The sequence below is a fragment of the Lingula anatina genome, chromosome 2 (assembly GCF_051362555.1).
Source record: "Lingula anatina isolate TDL-2025a chromosome 2, LinAna3.0, whole genome shotgun sequence".
Classification (NCBI taxonomy): domain Eukaryota; kingdom Metazoa; phylum Brachiopoda; class Lingulata; order Lingulida; family Lingulidae; genus Lingula; species Lingula anatina.
In genome coordinates this window covers 37,599,807-37,619,919 of record NC_141768.1, presented here as the reverse complement: position 1 = coordinate 37,619,919, position 20,113 = coordinate 37,599,807, and the positions used below count along the sequence as shown (strand labels likewise).

The following is a 20,113-nucleotide window of genomic DNA, read 5'->3' as shown; positions in this document are numbered from 1 at the left end:
GATTTCTATTTCAAGTGTCTTTTTCTTGAGGTAAAGATTCTGCATCAAAATTCAGATGAAAGCAAGATCACTAGAGGCTGGATTTGACCATGAATTTGAAAATAAAGCACTACTGTCTTTTAATGAAATAGTCATGAAGTTAGTAAAATGCTCAGCATAATAAAATCTCTTCTTCATAATCTAAGGGAGTGTTCCCATAACCCTATGGTACTAGCTGGATTCTCACTTAATTGCATTCAGTTTAAGCTGCTTAAATGTCTGGCACATTTCTTCATAACTAAATTACTTGGGTTAAGTCGGGAAGACTTTGTGGTCTATGATGTTGTTCATGTTGCTTTGCAAGGGGGCCTGCCAGACAATTAAGCTGGTTACAATGACTGCACCTTAGTGAGTCCCCGCCAAGTTGGATCATTCCTGCTAGTATGGAAAGGTCATGGGAACACATTCTAACAATCTAGGTAAGAACAAAGTTTAAGTCATTTTGACCTCACAGCCCATTTTCTGTACCTCATATCTTCCTCCAGAACAAGCTAAAGACAGAGGGGTGTCTTTGGTTCTCTCTGATTGTGCCTCTATGTCTGCTCCATGATTGAGTAGTATCTCAACTATTTCTGCATGACCTGCAGTTGCAGCCAGTATCAAGGGGGTGAAACCTATGAAAAGACAATGAAACATGTATTTATAATTGTGCCAAAAATGGCTATGTAATTGGTAAGGCCATATTTTAGGTAAAATACTGATGAAAATTGTATCATATATAATTAATCTTGTTGAAATTATGTGACATGCACAAGCAGTTTCTTCAAACCTAAACCTCCTTTTATTCTATAAACTTATTTTGTTACAGCTTTAATAAGCAAATAGACAAAAATGAAATTATTACCTTTTTTATCTCTGTGTTCAATGTCTGCACCTCTGGACAACAACAGGCTGACCAGCTCAGCGTGTCCACCAGCACAGGCCAGAGTGAGGGCAGTGTCATGATTACTCTCTGTCTGGGCATCCAGGTCAATCAACGGGTAGATAGGTGGCGTCACATGTGGTGAGGCAGGCGATGGATTGGGTGTCATGGGAAGCGATCCAAGAGGGGTATTCATGTCAACAGAAGCAGCAGAAGTCACTGCATTGATTGTGTTGTACTCGTTGGTTAGTTGTTGATTCTGATGCAACAACTGCTGCTGCTGTTGTAAAAGCTGCTGCTGTTGCTGTTTCAGCTTCTTATTTTTCTTCTGGATGTTCTGCAAATTGACTTGCTGCTGTTGTTGAAGGGCTTCCAATTGTTGCTTCAGAAGTTGTTGTGCTTTTATCTGGTCCTCGGGGCTCATGTGCTCAGAGTAGGCACTGAGGGCCTCGGCATACTGGTTCAGGATCTGTTGCTGGGTCTGATACTGCTGTTGATCAAATGGTGGTGGGTAGCTGTCTGTGGAGCTGGACACTTCATACTCAGCTGAAAAAGACATATAATACATTTCACAGGTGACATGCTATAAATAGATTTAAGCTAATCTAATAAATGTCAAATCTACAATATTTTTAATTCTTTAACAAAGTTGAATATAGCTTGACATAGGTTTATTCTATTCTTTTTAAATGTCACTCAAAATATTTCTAAAAATTCAATAGGAGATTCAACCTTTATATCCTGGGATAGAAAAGAGAACATTAAAGAAAACAGATTAACAGATTTACCTTCTAGGCTTGCTGTTAGTTGTTCTTCTCCAATAGGACCTTCTCTGTAAGCTACATGAGGAAAGTCTGGGTTTTCTGTAGCAGCTTGCATGGGAAAGTCACTAATCTCTGCTGTATCTTTCCCATCCACACTGTCCCCAACAAAACTGGGATTTTCTGACTTAAACTGTTGATCCCCTTCAACTAGATCATTTCTATTTTTCTCCTGTGTATTTATGGATGAGGCACCACCATCCAAGGGCTGGTCTGGCAATTCACTTGGAAGGGGTATCTTATCCAATGGTATATCTTTGGTATCATTTTCCATATCAGGAACATTTTCGGACTGATGAACATCAGGTTCCCTGAATGAGCAACTACTACTGGAACCCTCTGCATTTCTCACAACTTCCAAGTCGTTTTCAATATTTTCAATAATATCCCCACCAGCCTTTTCTTGGTCACTGTCCAACCCAAGCCCTATTTCTACTATTTGGATGTTTTTATTTTTTTCTTTCTGCTGACTGGCTTCTTTTTTAGCTTCAAGCTGATTTTGTAAAGCAATATGCAAGGGGAGGGGAGACCGCTGCTTTTGCTGCTGGGCTAAATGCTGAGCACCTACTTTCTGCTGTGCTTGCTGAAGTTGTTGTTGCTGAAATTTTATCTGCTCTTGTAATTGCCTGTTCAATTCCTGTTGCTCTTCCTGTTGTTTCTGCATCTGCTGTTGTCTCAGTTGCTCTTGAAGCTGTGCTTGAAGTTGCTGCTGAAGTTGTTGTTGTAGCTGGTGCTGTTGAAGCTTCTGCTGATACTGTTGCTGAAGTTGCTGCAGTCGTTTCTGATACTGCTCTTTCTCTTGAAGCAATTTTTGATGCTGTTGTTGCTGTATCTGCCTCTGCCTTTCCAGTTCCTGGTGCTGAAGCTCATGTATCTGCTGCTCCAATTTTTGCTGATTTTCAGACTTCTGGGCATTCAGCAGTAGCTGGGCCTGGGCTTTCTCCTGGAGCTCCCTCTCAACTTTCTGGAGCTCTTCTAAAATCTGTTGCTTTTTCAAAATCTGCTCCTCACGGGTTGTGTTTAACAACTCTGCTTTTTTCATCATTTTATTAATGAAAACCTCCAGCCGTTCACTTGGCTTAAGATCTGGATTATCCTCCAGATCAAAATCTTCTGCTGCATCACTCTCAACCTGCACAGTTTCACTATAATTCTGATCATATTCATAAAACTCATCATCAGAGTCTCCAGAAGTAGACGGATTCCCTCCTCCGCTGCTACCCCCACCCTGTCTTTCAGGCTGACTCTCCTTCTGTGCCCATCGACGTAAGCTTTTTGTTAAAGATCGCTGCATGTTGTGCCGTATCTGCTCATGGGTGCGCCCTGTGATGTTGAAATCTTTAAGATTCAATTCCCCAGGGGTGGCAGGAACATTGGGGGTGGTGGCTGTGGCGACCTGGGGTATCACTACTTGGTCTGGGTCCTGGGGTGGCACTACATTGCTCAACCCATGCATGGGAACCCTTGGTGGCTATAAACAATTATAACCAAAGCATTATCATGAAGATCCACATAATTTTAGCAACTACGGAAATGAAAGCACACAATAAGTTCAGATGAACATCTCATAGCAAGTTTCTGCAAGCTAAAATCTGTAAACCATCTGTGCTGAAAAGATGTAAGGCCATGTGCTGAATGATTTTAGCATAAACCACTCTAATTCTAATGTGAGAAATAAATGAGTCCTTGGAACACAAATACATAGTTTTTCTCTTTAATACAATACCCTTCTAGTGTAAATGACCAGGGAATTTCGTGTAAATGACCAGGGAATTTCACATTGATCACAAAGTAGGAGTTTTCATTGCATCTACTTTCTGAAATCAGAACTAAAATGGCCCTTGCAAAAACCTTCAATACACTGCCCCCCCCCCCCCCAAAAAAAAGATAAAAATTAAAAATAAATAAATTAATAAATAAATAAATAAATAAATAAATAAATAAATAAATAAAAAACATACCAAATCCTGGAGACATTCGATTATGCTATCAGTATCCCTACCTCAGCAAACTCATTGCTCTGTGTGTCCGGTGACTGTGACAGCGAGGTTGGGGAAGAGGTGATACACCTTGGAAAGTCTATCAACAGACTGACCACGGAGGTGTGCCCACCTTTGGAGGCCTCGATCAATACTGTAGACCCATCCTAGAAAGAACAACCCAAAGCCTTTGTTACAGTTTTGGACATCGATAAAAAACAACCAAGGAAAGGTTGTTTTTAGTGTTAGCTGACTTGTATGGTTCTAAAAGCCATGTGAGGGGAAAATGCACAGAGACCATTATACAGGTAAAACTTTATATAAAAGTCCATCACCTATGAAAAGTGAACAAAAAAGGTACAGGTGCCTTTAGCATGGAACCTTGCCAATGGGACCTTAATTTAAAATTTACATATTTTTTCACACCAGAAGATAAGTTCTTTTTGTAATATTCCAACCTTCAGCTTGTGTCCAGGGTCTCCCCCGTGTGCCAGTAACAACTCCACAACAGCCAGGTGACCCCCTGCTGCAGCCAGAGACAGCACGGTGTGGTCATTATTGGTGGTCTGTCTGTTCACATCAGCACCTAAATCAACCAGAAACATATATTACTACTTGAGTCGCCTTTCCACACTGTTACATTATAAAATTAGTGCATCTACACTGCATGGTATATTTAAGCTTAATTTGCACTAATCAATTCTTTTGACAGTCATAAGTTCATCATTCCTGCTAAGTGCACAATGAGTCCTTTATTTTCTAGGAGGAGGATTTCCCACCTCTTTTTTTTCTCCTTGGAACTTTTGGCATCAAAGAGTCTTACCTTTGCTTATCAGAAACTGAACAGTACACAGATGACCAGCTCTAGCTGCTTTCATAAGAGGTGTCCGTCCACCTTCTGACTTGTGTTCCTAAAGTTATACATAAATACAAACAATTTGCATTAAAACCACCAATGTAGCAATTATGCATCACAAAACAATATATGCTCAAATTTTACCAAATCTTTCAAAATGTTACAAGTCTACATAGTTTATTATTGTGAAATAGTATTCTAAATAGGAATACACATCAAGGCTTTAAACAGGGCTCGGCATAAGGCACCGCCCGATTGTCCGGGACAACAAAAAATTCTGACCGGACAAGTAAATTTCAAAGTTACCCGCCCGACGGGACAAGTGGTTTAAAAATAAGCTTATACTCTGTAAACAAGAGAAAACTGGTTATGACACATATTAAATGTAACTAAGAATGAAATAAATTAATTTCACTTAAAAAAGCGTTGAAATTGAACCACAAAGGTTGCGTTACTTGCGTATCCGTGTACTCTACGCATTCCGACGTCTATGAATGATCGGTGTGCATTTCTCACCCACTCGCAATCCGGTCTCAACCGGGTCACAATCGATACACGTGTTACACGATGCTGAAGTTACAGCCGAGCACAAACCAGCTACCTGGTAAAGCCAGCAAGCGACCGAACAGCAGCAATGAAGATAATAAAAAGGAATGGGAGGGGAAAAGGTGAGAAAGTTTCTTGAAAGCTGGAAAAGTAAATGGCCCTTGTTGGAGCACGATTGGTCAGCCATGTTCTGTGCAACCTGCAGGAGGTTTCTGGACTTAGCAGACATGAAAGCTTCTCAAGTCATTTCTTAAATCTATGAAACATTTTATGTAAGAGACATCCTTTCATATTTATTGACTTAAACAGTTATTGAGTGTAAAGTTTCCATTTTGTTTTGAACGCCAAAATGCGAAAATCTATGCCAACGTAAAAACAACTACAGTACGTGACAGTAGTCACTATCAGTTCTTGAGATATTTAAACATTAACGCCCGTACGTTTTTAGCTTTTTCTTGTGTTTCATCTTATTAGTTCATAGATCAGTTTTGTACACTATTTAGTCCGTTTTGATAATAAATTCAGCTTGTCCAGTTGGCGACTCAAATACCCTGAGCTTCAAGCCAGTTGCGGGTTTTTATTCGCGTTTTAAACTTTATACTGGTCGCCATCATTACTTACCCGCATATTGGGCCAAGATAGCGGTAAGAATAAATTCACAAGACGGCCCATATTCTGAGTCTGAAGCTCAGGGTACAACTCAAAGGAAAGTTATGCACATTTTTTGTCTATCATGACCTTATCACTGTTAAAACTACCTTTAATCAGCAACATATGATATAGTATTTTTAAAGTCTAAACAAATATCCCTCAAATTGTCATAATCTTTAAGGTGATGATTTTTTTTTCTTATTTTTAGATCTTCATCAATGTACCTCGGAACCCAAGCCTTTAGGTGTGATGGCTTTCCTGCACATGAACAAAGTAAACAGCACATTAAGTGTTTTGGTGCAGCCCGAGTAGCAACTGCAATTTCAGTTTCATTTGTTAAAAATGCTGGTCATTACAAAAAAAGTCAGCATTGAGTCTTAGCATTAAAACACTTTTTGTTGAGTGTCTATATATTTGCCAGCTTTGCTGTTTAGTTGAAACACAGAATTGAACAAAATCTTAGAAGTAATACTGATATCTCTCTGCAATTTATTTCATTTTTGCAATCACAGTGCCAGGGTTCATTATCAACACATAAATGACTTACCACCCAGATTGTGTCCTTAATCTCAGAACTTTCCACCTGATTATATCATGAACCTCTGTTTTAATCACACTTCATTATGTCATGAAACTCTGTAATCAGAGTATTATTAGCAGTTTAATTTAATCTAATGTTTAGCTATTTAGTTAGGCATATGCATGTATAAGTATAAAAGTAAATTGGGGAAAAGTATGTAAGATAGACAAAAGAGAGATGAACAGTATGGGAGAGAAATAAACATGAGATAGAAAACGTTAGACTCCTGTTGTTATATTCCCTCTCCCTGGACATCGGGCAAGTAGAAATCACAACTGGACAACCAAAATTTTTGTCAACTTGTCCGGTGGACAACAACTCCAAAAAAAGTTATGCCAAGCCCTGCTTTAAATGAGACATTTGGGTAACTGGCAATGATGACATTTCAAATTCTAAGGAGTGACATTTTCAGTTCTACAAAGTGACAAGTCTTTCTACACCTAATTTATGTTGAGAGCACCAAGCATTTCAAAACCACAAATTTATTCCATTTCAAACCACTCACCAACTCAGATCCAGTTTGCAAGAGAACATCTGCCACATCCGTGTGTCCATTTTCACAGGCATAGGTCAGAGCAGTGTCCCCTGTTCCTGTCTGGGCATGGACATTGGAACCTGGGGAGAAAACAAGGGTTTAACATATATGTTCTGTTCATTGGATATGAAAATATTACACAAATTACATTATTCATAATGTTTAATTTATATATTCATTGCCAGCTCACAATATTTTTCCTAAATTGACATTAAAGATGAATTAGAATTGTGCGATGCAATATATACCCATTATACCTCCACTTTCAAACCAAAAAGAGCCAAATATTTCACCCCCTATTACGTGTGTCCTAAATTTAACAGCACAATAAACCTCAAACAATCAAAGTTCAAAAACTAACTTTTTTAAAAATCATCTAACAGATTTCAACCAGTTTTATGCCTACCAGATTTAAGCAGATATTTCACCAGCTCTAGATGACCCTCTTGTGCAGCCTCCATAAGGGGTGTACTACAGCCCAGTTCAATGTCTGCTCCTGCCTTGATCAGGAAGTCTGCCACCTCCAGGAACCCACCGCAGCAGGCCAGTGTGAGAGCCGTCTCCTGTGTTTCTTCAGTCTGACGGTTGATATCAGCACCTAGCATAAAAACACAATGAGCTGTCACTCTCCACAACAAATCTTTTTTCTAACTGTAGTACCAGTAACTGGGGTCTTTTGTATCTGGCTATGAAGCACTTAATTATGAGTCGTGTTGGACAGAGTACCAGGTATATCACCAGATTAAGAGATACCCATAAGCTAGACTGGACAGAGATTACTAAACATCATTTATAAATCATTATACTTTCTAGGTGTCATAAGCCAATGCTGAAACATCTTCATCTTTCATAGGGGAAAGACTACGACTAATACATCAGCAACAAAATTGTGTAGTCCATACACACCATGTGCCAGCAAGAGTGCAACCATTTCCTCATGTCCCTCTCTGGCAGCCTCCATCAGTGGGGTATAACCCTCATCGTTCACCTCCTCCAGGTTTGCCCCTCGCTCAATCAGCAGGTTGGCCAGCTCTACATGTCCTCCACAGGCAGCCAGGGTCAGTGGGGATTCGAAGCTGTCAGCTGGCATATTGACCTGTGCAAATATCATCAACATTGCACAAATAGCATTTGTATCTATTTACAAATATGGAAGTTGTGACAATTCTCTCTTGCTTTTTTTTCTTTACTATTCTGTCCAATATTTGTGGACAATAAATGCTAAAATTATTCATAGGAAATGTGTCTTCTATGTTATTAAAGGTAATATATTCATACTGATGAGATATATGGAGGCTATCTAAAATTGTGAAAACTTGCTCCTAGATAACTTAAACTTGTTAAATTCTACTGGAAGTTTTTACTTACCTGTGCCCCACTGTCAAGCAACAACCTTGCCACTTCTACATGTCCATCCATAGATGCTTCCATCAGAGCTGTGTGCATTTCATCTGTTTTGTGTTCTTGGTCTGCACCTGCATCCAGCAAGAATTTCACCATTTCCAAGTGACCTGGACAAGAAAAGACATTTCTCTGACACACTGCAAAGGTGCTACACAGCAAACTGAACCAGTTTGAAATGAGCCCTGTTCCAAAAACATACATGGTGAAATCTTAAAAAAAAAAAAGAGCTGTACATTTACAAAGAACTGAAGGACATTTTGTCAAACTAATTGTAAATTTAAAATGGCAGCTCTTAGAATTGTTCCCCATCTCCTGGAACAGCTGACTAAATTTCTATCAGTCCTTGCAGATTTTATCTGTCATGACGAGTCTTCTGACTTTTCAAAATAAGTTCCACATCAGCCACTGGGTTGCAATAACAATAAAATGAACTTACATTTCACTACCTGTATTACAAACTAAGCCATTCACTCTCTTGATCTCATTAGAATGTGTTAATCCAAGTCCTGCCATGAAATGTTTCATAATCATCTAGCTAACACCTGAATAATTGAACCAAATGCCTTACCTTTATAACAAGCCAAAGTAAGAGCACTTTCTTTGAACTCATTAGAATGTGTGTTTATCCCAGCTCCAGCCTCCAGTAACAGGCGTGCCACGCCTACATGTCCTGCACTGGCTGCCTCCATGAGTGGGGTGTGACCATTCTCATTGTGTACCTCCACATTGGCATTGGCCTCAATAAGCACTTTGACAACATCTTCGTAGCCTCCACAGGAAGCATAATGAAGAGCAGTATTTCCTAGGAAAACAATAAGATTGGGCAATTATATCTAAGAAATCTTACAGAAATTAGAAATGCCTTTGCAAAGAACAATGGCCTATCCGAAGAGTGATCAGCATGGGAGGACACAACGAAGAGCCTCCTGAGATCTGGTATAGGTCGTTTTAAAAAATACATTTTTGGTGAATGATCCCATCATGTTACTTAAAATATTCTTGATGGGAAAAATAAATAAAATATATTTGATACATATATGGAACTCATTTTAGAAACTATATATTACAAAGATATACAGATGAAGCTGAATAATTTCCATATACACGATGACTGTAGAAGTATAATTCATTTTTCAAGATGTGATCATCTTCCTAATGTCTGTAAACTTATAAAAACTTAATTCAAATAATTATAATAATAATATCTATAATTTAAAAAAAAATTAAAATTGGAAGGTGAAAGAAATCATACCTGATGAAGATTGTGCATTCACATCACCACCATGCCCTATCAAAAGTTTCACAATATCCACATAACCCCCACTGGCAGCCTCCATCAGTGGTGTGCAATCCCCCTTGATGCCCCTGTCTTCAACATTAGCCTTCATGGCAAGGAGAACCTGAATAAAATATGTTATCATAATCATGAAACACAAGCTGAAATATTCTCACAGCATTAGCTTTGCTGAGGAAAATATGTTCATAACTTGTGAATTTACAATTTACACCCTGAATGAATATACTAATATATATATGTGTTGCTGTTTACATAAGCTATAAAGAAACTTACTTAAGTACTGGTTATTTATGTTAAACAAGCTTGGCATCAATGTGACAACCCATCAGCGTGAACATTAATAATTTTGCAGTTAAGAAGTAACAACATAAGGATTAAAGCTAAAGGAGCAACTACCTGGTTAAGCCCATAGTACCAATCACCAATCTCAAAATATTCCATTCATTACTTACCTGTGCCAACTCATAGTATCCAGCAGAACATGCCAAAGACAACAAGCTCTCCCCTTCCTCTGTTGTTTCATGTACACTCCTGCCTTCATCTAAGAGTTTCCTCACTGTTCCAATGTCCCCATCACTGCAAGCTTCAGCAAGCGATCTACCACTGAAATTTACACAAAAAAATTATCACCATTGCTGTATGAGGTATATCATAATAAAAAAATATGCAAATAAAAAGAACTAACACAAGCTTTACTAGACTCTCAAAGGAAAACCTTATCAACCCCACTGGTCATAGCATTTGATTAATTACTTCTGATTTGGACTAAGTTCATCTATGATGCTTTTTTTATCTACTCTTTACATGACACAACATTTCGACCATTAAAAAGTTGCAAACAGCTTTGAAACCATATTCCAACATCTTTTAAATAGAAGGTAAAAATTCAAAACATTTCAAGAACACAATTCATCAATTTGAAAAACAACTACATTTCCTGTATAAATAATCAAGATGACATGTGAAATCTGTGCATTTTTTTTTTCTAAAACTTACCCGTCTCCTTGTGCCAACTGTCCCTGCTGCTCTGCCCTCATCCTGGTCAGTGCTGCTGCTGCTTCATCCAGTGCACAGCTAACTGAAGATGTCAGGCGCCTAAGCACTTCAGGATCGGCAAAGGCCTTTCCATCAGCAGTGGACAGCTTCCCCAGTCCTGTGTGACATAAAAATACAGTTGATCATAACAATACTACCTTTCCATTTTTCCAAGAATGTGGATGGAGTATTTTTTCTCATATGACCTTTAAAAGGCTGCAGTGAAATACATTAAACTCTCTGCTTTAATGTTTATCTTAATTTACCAAAAACACAATCTAACTGGTTTCCATGCAAATTCAAAGGTATCTATTTTATCTTCGATACATATCAAATAAAAAAGATGATTAACAGCAAAATATTTCACCACTTAAAGTCTGAACCAGGATGTCTTTGTCTGACACATCTTAAAATAGCCCAAACATATTCTAAAGCTTAAATATTGACTGTACGTAAACTTGTCAAGACAAGCTTCAGACATAGACTGAATATAATGAGCTGTTCCCAACAGTAACATGGACTCTACTGGCCCAGTTGGAAAAACGTTGGGCTGAGTCCAGTGATATTTTTAACAATTTAACATGATTGACAAAAGAAATGATAAAGGGAGATCACAGTTTTATTTTCCTTTGACAGTTAGAATGAAATACCTACCTGCAGCTTCAAGCAGTGCCTCCAGTCTTGCTTGGGTTTCTGGATCTACATTTCTTAAATCTGCTGCTTCCATACTTTCTGATGTTAGTAGAAATTTAGAGGCATCTAAAATGGGTTCCTCATCCTCAAACTCTTGGTCTAATATAAAGGATTCAACCTACAAGAAGTCCAACAAACAAAATTGAAAATAATAAGAAGAAAAAAAACAATGATCTGTATCAATGACAATGATTGGTAAATGCATTCAATGAACTACTGTAAGATTGAAACAGCTAATTAGACAGAACAAGGAAAGTGTGATTCACTATTTGTGTATTTGTAGCACCAGGTATGTTTTTCCTATAAGTTGCAGTCCCCACTTGAAAAAATTAGTAAAACAAGTCCATTTTATGGCCAACCTTCCCAATAACTATATTGGACACCAATAACTGTGCCTAATTGATTAACAATAAATCAACACAAACAATCACACTTGTTCCTAAAATAAAAATACTTTACTCATTTTTTTTATAGAAAGAAGTTATGATCAGATATCCGTAGAAATGCCAAATACTAGTAGGTCCTCAGGAATACCTGTATTTTTTTTTTTAACTTAAAAAATATGTCACTGACTCAATACCACAGTGATGAAATAAATCATCCTGGTGTGAACATATCTGTCCCACTAATATAGATCTTAGTATCCAAGTTTTAAATCTGTAAGCAAAAGTTAACGTATGTAAAGCAATTTCAGTGCACCATGTAATATGTAAGCAACATGAAAGCTCAGCAAATACCCTTTCAGACACTAACTTTGTAAAGTCTCGGGTCAATATAGAAATACACTAGACTAGGCTAACAGAGAACCGATAGCCAATTAAATTATTAGCATTAGTTCCAGAGAAATACAATCAACATTCATTAATATAGATGCTCAACACGTTTAATAAGCCTTGTAGACTAGGGAGCAGTTCCTATGCCATTCTCAGATTAAATGTGTAGGATTTTCACATTTACTTCATAGAATCATTGGAAATGATCAAGTGGTCTATATTATCAGACATAAATGATCAAAGGAGAAAAAAGCTTTTTAACCGAATTTGTTTTTATTCTTCTTGTCATCAATTTATTTTTTAAGCAACAAATGTCATATATACATAACACTTCATTAAGCAATGGCTGATGATCTGTGATATTGGTAATTGCCTACATCAAGAGATTTCAGCACAGCCTTCACCTCATTACTGACTATTACTGAAAATAATCAAAAGCAAAACACCTTTGATCAAGTGAACATTTCACAGTAATTAAATAATAATAATAATACGGATAAAAAACCTTTCAACTCCCACAGACAGGTCATGATCTGATATAAACATTCACATATCTGTGCATACAATATATACATATATATATATATATATCTGTCCCACTAATATAGATCTTAGTATCATTCATATATATATATATATATATATATATATATATATATATATATATATATATATATATAGTATCATATATATATCATGTCTCTAGGGATTTGTCATCCTTAGAAAAATTAAGTCAGCATTTTCTTTCTTTTTTTTTCCTACTGATAGTTTGGCTGTCGTGAGCTATTGAATACTAGTCCTGTTATCAAGTGGAATTAAGAATAATAATATCACAACCAATGGCCTTGACAAAACAAACATACTTCCAGTTGGAGGTTTAATGGACAAATGTTTGAACAGCACTATCAAATTTGCCTGTATATAATTAAAATTTTCATAAATGCAAAACACTCAAATAAAATACATATGGAAAACAATTTTGAGAATTTCTCTTCAATCCATATGTAAACCTTACCTTTTTCAGTCATTAAAAATGATGCATCAGAAAGTTAATTATCATGTATTTTTTGCCAACAAGCAACTTAAATATAAATTCTGTTTTTCGGGAGCTTCAAATGGAATATCCACAAATACAAAGGACCTGAAAATGCCTCTTTACTACACGAATGCCATTCATTTCATGAACTGTTAACCAGTGCTAGTTCAGTTTTTCATTTATGAGATTTTAGTGTCATCTATTTATAATTTATTTACAGATTTTCATTTGGAATCTAGACAAACCTTGACATTTATTGAATCACATATTAGAAGAGGCCATTTCATGTTATGGCAGAATAGATGTGATTCGAAAACATGTCAATAGAATGCTGTGAGTTTGCATTTCAAATTAACTTTATCATTCTTTTACACTTAAATACAATTCTATTTAGACATGCAAAAAACAAACTTTCAAATGAAATGACCTTTAAAGATGCCGCTTTCTGTTCAAAGGACATAACTGAGCTAATTAAGTACATAAATTGACAAATAATTCAGTTATTACTACCAGTAAAAAAATTAAAATTAAACAAGGACAACTTTTTTTTAGCAAAAAAAGCAGATTAGATTGAAAAAGTAAAGTCAGCTGCAACACAATTGCCAGGCAGAAGTTGAACAAGTTTCAGAAACATATCCAATTAGCCATGAATCACAACTCCCAGGGTTTGAACAGATAGCCATCATTATCACACATTAAATACGTTACAAGTTGGCTGATAAGCGGATGTGTTGTATGCAATATACAAAGTTTGAATGTATCGAATCAATAAAGCACATGGTTTCATGACCTTGCAAGGATTTTTCGTTACATCCAACGTCGTATTGGACGCCATTTTGTACTACTTTAAGCTTATTGTTTTGCAAAATTATGGAACACATTGACGGTAAAATCATTTACCTCAGATACATCGTCTTCGTCACTGTCTGGGATGAAATTTTGAGGCGTAATAATTTGTGTCTTTTCCATCATAGGCGATGAGGGTCTCCCTCTTAATTTTAGAACCTCGACATCATTCAATTCGGTGTTGGACTCATCGTTTGATAAGCGGTCTTCATTCTGCATTTTAAGAACCGTCGATCATCCCCGCATTCCTTGTGATCATCGACGTTATTTTCACAAACTCACAGTGGCTAATTTTAAAATAATTCAAGCATGCTGTAGTAACCACCTAGACCGCCATTATGAAAGTTCGTCATGACAATGTCCCGGATGAACACCTGCGCGCACATGCTCCGGAAGTCTCAGAAAAATATTAGATTATGTGTTCGTACAGTCTTTATTTGAAATAAATTATATCACATGAAGTAGTTTATAATGTGTCAATGTTTAAAATATGAAGAACATTGTCCAAAATAATGAAAAAATGAACAACCCTGCCCGGAAGCCCCCAGGGAGGATCGAACTCCCGACCCCTGGTTTACAAGACCAGTGCTCTAACCACTGAGCTATAGAGGCTTGTTGAGGTGGCAAGGGAAAAATGAATAATATAATACTTTATCGTAAAGAAGCGGATATACAACATAAATATTGTTGAATTTTCTTTGCAAAACGCGAAAAGCGAATAGTATTTCATGTTACTAGCAATTTTGTTGCTAAGCATTATGCTCTTCAGAACTTCATCAAATGTTGATTTATTAAAAGTAAAAGTAGATTTATTAAAAGTAGATTTGCATGGCAATCAGTTACCTGTAACAAAAAAAAAATCATTATAGACTTTGACGTTTTTGTTAAACAATATTGAACAAAAATCGTAGACAACCAAAAATGACTGCTTGGAGCTCATTTCTGGATTACTAATTGGTTTCGACTCGGCAACAGGTGATGGAGAAGTTTCACTGTCAACAAACAGAACACGTGGACACTTCGCACGCATGGACACTATCGAGTGGGAGGGTAGTGAGGAATCACGTTGCTTGTGCATGAAACGGACCTGTGTTCTTCCAACAAGATTTAAAAACCTTGAGTTTAGGTACACACATACCTGCCTTCCAGTTATGAATCATTCATTTATGACAAGCCTCCCCCACCCACGCACAAATATATATATATTAGTACCAAACACAAGCAATTATTTTTCATTTAAATAATCACAGTACAACAGTCGTTACTGTTCAAGTCATTACCAGATTAACACGCCTCCTGGTTTCCAACGTACTCGCTTTATCAATGGTGGAATTTTACAGATACTGTATTTTTTAAATCACAATTTTGCAAAACAATAACATTCCTGTTGAATGGTAGCAACAAAATTAACAGATTTTGATGAAATTTTCAGGAACTGTCAGAAGTGGGCCAAGGAACAGATGATTAGTTTTTGGTGGCGATCTGGATCAACAATCAATCAATAATCAATAATAAAAAAAATTAAATCATTATAGAATGAAAATTTAGGGGTGAAACGGCATTGGGTAGAGACTTTGCTGCCTTGGCGGAGGTCTGCGCTCTGGGAGTTCTTTTCTAGTTTATGTGATTGCATTCAGATAGAGTCTCCACGAAGTTGCATAGATCAAAGTAGAACGATAGTTTCATGAGCTCCTATGATTAAATGGTAAACAGGTCAAAATGTTATTTCATGCTGACATAAACCGTTTTATTCACTTTCACAGATCGGTATCAAGAAATCTTATGTGACTTATTGATGAAAACTCATAAAAGTAATATTTGCTCATTCTTTTTGATGGTCTTAAGATGGATGTCAAATATATCAATTTTTCCTACTGAAAAAATGCAAAGGGAATATTTAGCACCATACAACAATTATGGATTAATACTTTACTAAGGTCTCATTTATGCCCTGCGATAAGAAATAACAACACATTATATCAGCAACATTGTCATCATGTTGACATTTTATAAAGTTCACCATGTCCTTTTCACAACCCTGAATGTCATGCCCTACATAATGACGAGTCCACTTCATTATCAACTGACACATCCAATAAGTCATTTAGCTAGCACAAATCTTCAGGGTGAACAACTTAGTGGAAACTAGCAGAAATTTAAGTAAAACATCATTTCTGCTGATCCAAATGTCAGTCATATTTTTTCTTTCTTTATGTTTTTATGTATTTTTTTCTTTTTTGACTGTCAAACAGGGCAATGATCTAGAAATTACCCTGACAATCCACTGTGAATGAAATCAAATAAGCAATATGTTAGATGCCGTATCACAGACCATGCTACAATTGTTTCCCCACAGCTTCCTCCTCACACGTCTGTATTGGTATATGTGATATGATGCTATGCATCTATCATAAAGAGACTTTGTTGAATGTCTTACTTTAGATTATAAAACTAAAGATTAAGTTATGCAAACTCCAACACATTACAAATGTAGATAGTGATTCAATAAAAATAATTCTGCAATTTAAACAATTTCTACTTTATGTAGTACACTAACAACTAACAAACCCTTTCACAGGTCTGGCTTGCATAAAAAACAGATCAAATCTAATCACTGTGCAATACAGTGGTTGAAAAAGGCATCTAAATATAATCTGACACTTTTTTAGATCTTCGATTCCCAAAATCTATATTCAAGATTGAAGGATTTAACAAGAACTTTCTGCATAACTTCTAAAATGCCAAATAAAAAAGTTCTCATAAAACTAAAATGATTCTTTCATTCCTTACCAAGAGAGTAGCCAATTTATACAAGCAGTTATTTTGATTAGAACTATTAGAAAAAATTTCCAATAAGCAACAAGATTACTAATGAGTTCTGCTGCTGTTATGAAAAAACAATGGGCTTTCACTTTTTACTCAACTGTAGATGAACTGAAAGCTTTGGTATTAGAACTGAGTTCCCCCCTTCCCTCTATAAACATATATCTTTTTACACTGTATTTATATTCTTATCTGATTCCACAACATTCTATTTGGGTTTAAAAGATGAGCAGTTAAGGCTTGGTCTTTATAGAGCCTTGATACAATACACTAGTTGTGAATATTAACATATAAATCAGCCAAGAAAAACACAACAAAAATAGTGGACAAAAAAGCAATGTTCATGCTTTAAAAAACATCTCTCCAACAATACTTCATCCAGAGAAATCTCACTTTTTCAATTGCACCAAGTATAAATCCTCTTTTCTGACTGTGTTCATTACATATGTTTACCAAGTTAGTTATACAGCAATTAGAAACCATTGCATTTTTATCCAGCATTCACTTTGCTTCTTAATTTTCATCTTTTTCTTGGCGGTTACTTGAAAGACATGCGAGTAGCGACTTAGATATCCATATGGAACTGAGGTTCATCCCCTGAGGTTTCTGAAAAAAAATCTCCAATTAATTTCATGGTAAGGAAATAACTGTTGTTGATCTTTTCAAATAAATGTTTGCTTTGTTAAGCCTATTTGAAAAAAAATTAGTATTTCCTGCACAAAGAAAACTTAGTATCGTTTATCTTGCAAACATTACCAATATTACCAGATAAACACAAAACTCTTTTGAAAAACTGCAAGAAATAAAACTTTCTTTTTGACTGAAGTCATTTAAGTTAATAAATGGTGCACTTACACAAGCAACACCAAGCTTAGAATTACACAATTTCTTCCTAAATGGATGGGTTGCTAATGACAAATAAATCTTTGTACCTTTATGATTTGCATTCTCCTTGCCACTTCTTTCTTCCTTCCCCATACCATTTTCCTTCATCAGCTCTCCCTTTTCCTCTTGAACAGTAGTTACACCTGGGATCTTGGGAAGGTTTGGAGGAGGACTTTTGGCCAAGGGAGAATTGCGACACTGCATCAAGAAATGGCGTTCATACACTATTCTTGTACCTGTAACGAACATGACAAAACACATGATAAATGGTGAAATACTGATACTGTTATCTAAGCTCCACTAATATAAAAAACATCACATTTAATTTGGCTAAAGAAGATTTAAATATGTTTAATTAGTTCCAAATATTTGTCAATAATTGGCATATTAATATAAATTATTTATATAAATATATATATGACATCAGGTTATTCTAACCCTGCATGTTTTTGTTGACATAAGGAAATGGCAGTTTTAGACTGGGTTCCCATGCTTGGATCGTTCCCTCTGGATCAGTCCAACTCCCTGGGGAGTCTCGCTAAATTGCTATTAACTAACCAGCTTAAATGTCTGTCACGCCTACCAAATCAGCTAGGGGGTAACAGCTTTACCAGGTATGACAGAGATATAAGTCAGTCAGGTGATGGCAATTTAGTGAGACTCCCAAGGGAGACAGATCAATCCAAATATCTGTGGGAATGGTCCTTTATTCAATTTTTGTACTTATGGATATCGTTTTTCAAATTAAAGCACATATCTTGACAGCAATGTTTTAAACTGATTAATACCCCATCACACTGCCATCTGAAAAATACAGAATTTTCAAATTCGAATTTCTGGCGAAAAATCTGATTTGCTTGGAGAGTTAGATAAATGTAATTTCAAACTGCCTTGTTAAATAAGTATGTGAACCTAACCAGCTGCTTTCAACTTTTAAGGACATCCTAAGTACTCTTCAAAGCTGTTATTAATGCATCCCAAGATAATCAAACAAATATATATGTAGCTCAATAAAAACAAATACTTATCAAGTTATAAAAAATTTAAAAACTCCAGTTAAATATGTAAAAAAAAAAACCTATAAATCATTTTCCACTGAAAAATTATTAACTGTACATATTCAACTGACTCAAATTTCAATTTTGATGTTATTTACATTCTGTCGAGCTATCCAGTCCTGCTTGACATAATGACCTGGTCCTAAGTACTAGCTAGGTGATTTATATCAGTAGGTTATGAATCACCTGAGTGATAATTTTTTTTTTAATTCTGTTTGACACATTGCCAACTGATTGTAAATTATGATGGCTTTACTGATACATAACAGTAAGTACTGCATCATTGCAAAATTAGTAACAAAGCATGGTATTCTGCTAGATGTGGTGAGTGAATCATTTTCCAGGACATGAACCACAACATGGGATCAACGCCAGATATTATGCAAGGTCATTCCAGTACATATTTACAAAATTTAGGTGACTGCGCTGCATTGCGAATGAATATATCCATCGTCAATTATAGATAAAAGAAACCAGCTCATCTATCATGCAACATTTATATCATCTTTCACCATAAATTTGGTCGGTTGTTCAAATCATAAATGAAAACATAAACAATCATAGGTCACATGGCACGTAAACATGATGCAGGAGCGGCCATATTGAACGTGCTCTGCAACAACAAAACGGGGATTTCCTCAAATGCCCCTCTTTACACATTGCATCAGACATGTCATTACCATTCAATCAAATAACAAACACCGTTAAATATAATTATATACGAAAAAATTACACTGATAAATATACAAACCTCCTGGCGTGGTCGAAAATAAAGTTCCACCAGGCGTTGTACTGTAATCGTGTGGAAGTTGCGACGGGTCATTTAAAAGTACCCGACGCGTTGGGATTGCTTGACTAGAGACTATTTGGCGCTGGACTGGAGAGGCAGACATTCTTGGCAGTGTCGCAGTTGTTATTTGTGGTCACGAACAGGCGATGCCTCTGCTTAAAGCTGACTTTTCAGTGGTGTTTACTATTTTCCCAACTATCTTCCACCATAACACACTTTCGGACGACAACGTGATGAATAAATTAACATTCGGAAATTTAAAGGTCAGACATTTTTTATTCACCGTGTGTTATGCTCAAAAATAGGATTGTAAAAATATGTTGAAATAAACTCATATTGAGTAAAAGAAAGAGAAAATTAGAACTATCATGTTGATTTAAATTTCATTGTTCGGACATTTCCGTCAAGCACTACTACTGCCTCATTCTCAACACCAAATGCGTTTGTTGTGCTTTTATGCTAGCTTTGATTGTGTCGATATATCAGGCATTCCTCTGTTCTTCAACTGAGTGCAGGAGATAAATGAAATCTAGACGCACTTTATTGTATTATTTACATAACACATTAATGCCATTACATTGTTAAAATATCTTTAACAGGGTGA

General features: G+C 36.2%; 2 protein-coding genes, 1 long non-coding RNA gene and 1 other non-coding gene across 4 annotated transcripts in view; 1 reads left to right on the top strand and 3 right to left on the bottom strand.

The window, feature by feature from the left end:
- The window catches only part of LOC106168224 (ankyrin repeat and KH domain-containing protein 1), a 35,872-nt gene extending 21,549 nt beyond the window's left edge, over window positions 1-14,323 (bottom strand). Inside the window, exons 1-16 of the mRNA XM_087003984.1 lie at window positions 14,008-14,323; window positions 11,260-11,416; window positions 10,567-10,723; window positions 10,023-10,173; window positions 9,526-9,673; window positions 8,842-9,075; window positions 8,238-8,380; window positions 7,776-7,965; window positions 7,276-7,467; window positions 6,840-6,949; window positions 4,525-4,612; window positions 4,160-4,287; window positions 3,725-3,868; window positions 1,690-3,193; window positions 884-1,447; window positions 508-653 (exon numbers count right to left, since the gene is read on the bottom strand). Coding sequence (XP_086860110.1) covers window positions 508-653; window positions 884-1,447; window positions 1,690-3,193; window positions 3,725-3,868; window positions 4,160-4,287; window positions 4,525-4,612; window positions 6,840-6,949; window positions 7,276-7,467; window positions 7,776-7,965; window positions 8,238-8,380; window positions 8,842-9,075; window positions 9,526-9,673; window positions 10,023-10,173; window positions 10,567-10,723; window positions 11,260-11,416; window positions 14,008-14,172 — 4,221 coding nt within the window. The 5' untranslated portion in view covers window positions 14,173-14,323. The remainder of the gene's footprint in view (window positions 1-507; window positions 654-883; window positions 1,448-1,689; window positions 3,194-3,724; window positions 3,869-4,159; window positions 4,288-4,524; window positions 4,613-6,839; window positions 6,950-7,275; window positions 7,468-7,775; window positions 7,966-8,237; window positions 8,381-8,841; window positions 9,076-9,525; window positions 9,674-10,022; window positions 10,174-10,566; window positions 10,724-11,259; window positions 11,417-14,007) is intronic.
- On the top strand, window positions 4,846-6,555 carry LOC147763674 (uncharacterized). Its single transcript, XR_015333227.1, has 2 exons — window positions 4,846-5,225; window positions 5,963-6,555. It is a non-coding gene; the product is annotated as an uncharacterized LOC147763674 (long non-coding RNA).
- A 169-nt stretch (window positions 14,324-14,492) lies between the features above and the next one.
- Window positions 14,493-14,565, bottom strand: Trnat-ugu (transfer RNA threonine (anticodon UGU)). Its single transcript has one exon. It is a non-coding gene; the product is annotated as a tRNA-Thr (tRNA).
- Window positions 14,566-15,927: 1,362 nt separating this feature from the next.
- LOC106168231 (eukaryotic translation initiation factor 4E-binding protein 1) lies at window positions 15,928-19,751 on the bottom strand. The gene is made up of 3 exons (XM_013547203.2): window positions 19,471-19,751; window positions 17,709-17,897; window positions 15,928-17,382 (listed from the first exon to the last, which is right to left on the bottom strand). The coding sequence occupies exons 1-3, from the start codon at window positions 19,610-19,612 to the stop codon at window positions 17,342-17,344; spliced, it is 372 nt and encodes a 123-aa protein (XP_013402657.1). The 5' UTR covers window positions 19,613-19,751; the 3' UTR covers window positions 15,928-17,341.
- Window positions 19,752-20,113: the final 362 nt, after the last annotated feature.

What these genes read in the sequence shown, in the direction of transcription:
- LOC106168231 (XM_013547203.2), bottom strand. Translation starts at nt 19,612, where the DNA reads ATGTCTGCCTCTCCAGTCCAGCGCCAAATAGTCTCTAGTCAAGCAATC. An exon ending in ATTTTCGACCACGCCAGGAG is followed by an intron (nt 17,898 to 19,470) that starts GTTTGTATATTT and finishes TGTTCGTTACAG; the next exon opens with GTACAAGAATAGTGTATGAA. An exon ending in GGAGAATGCAAATCATAAAG is followed by an intron (nt 17,383 to 17,708) that starts GTACAAAGATTT and finishes ATTTTTTTTCAG; the next exon opens with AAACCTCAGGGGATGAACCT.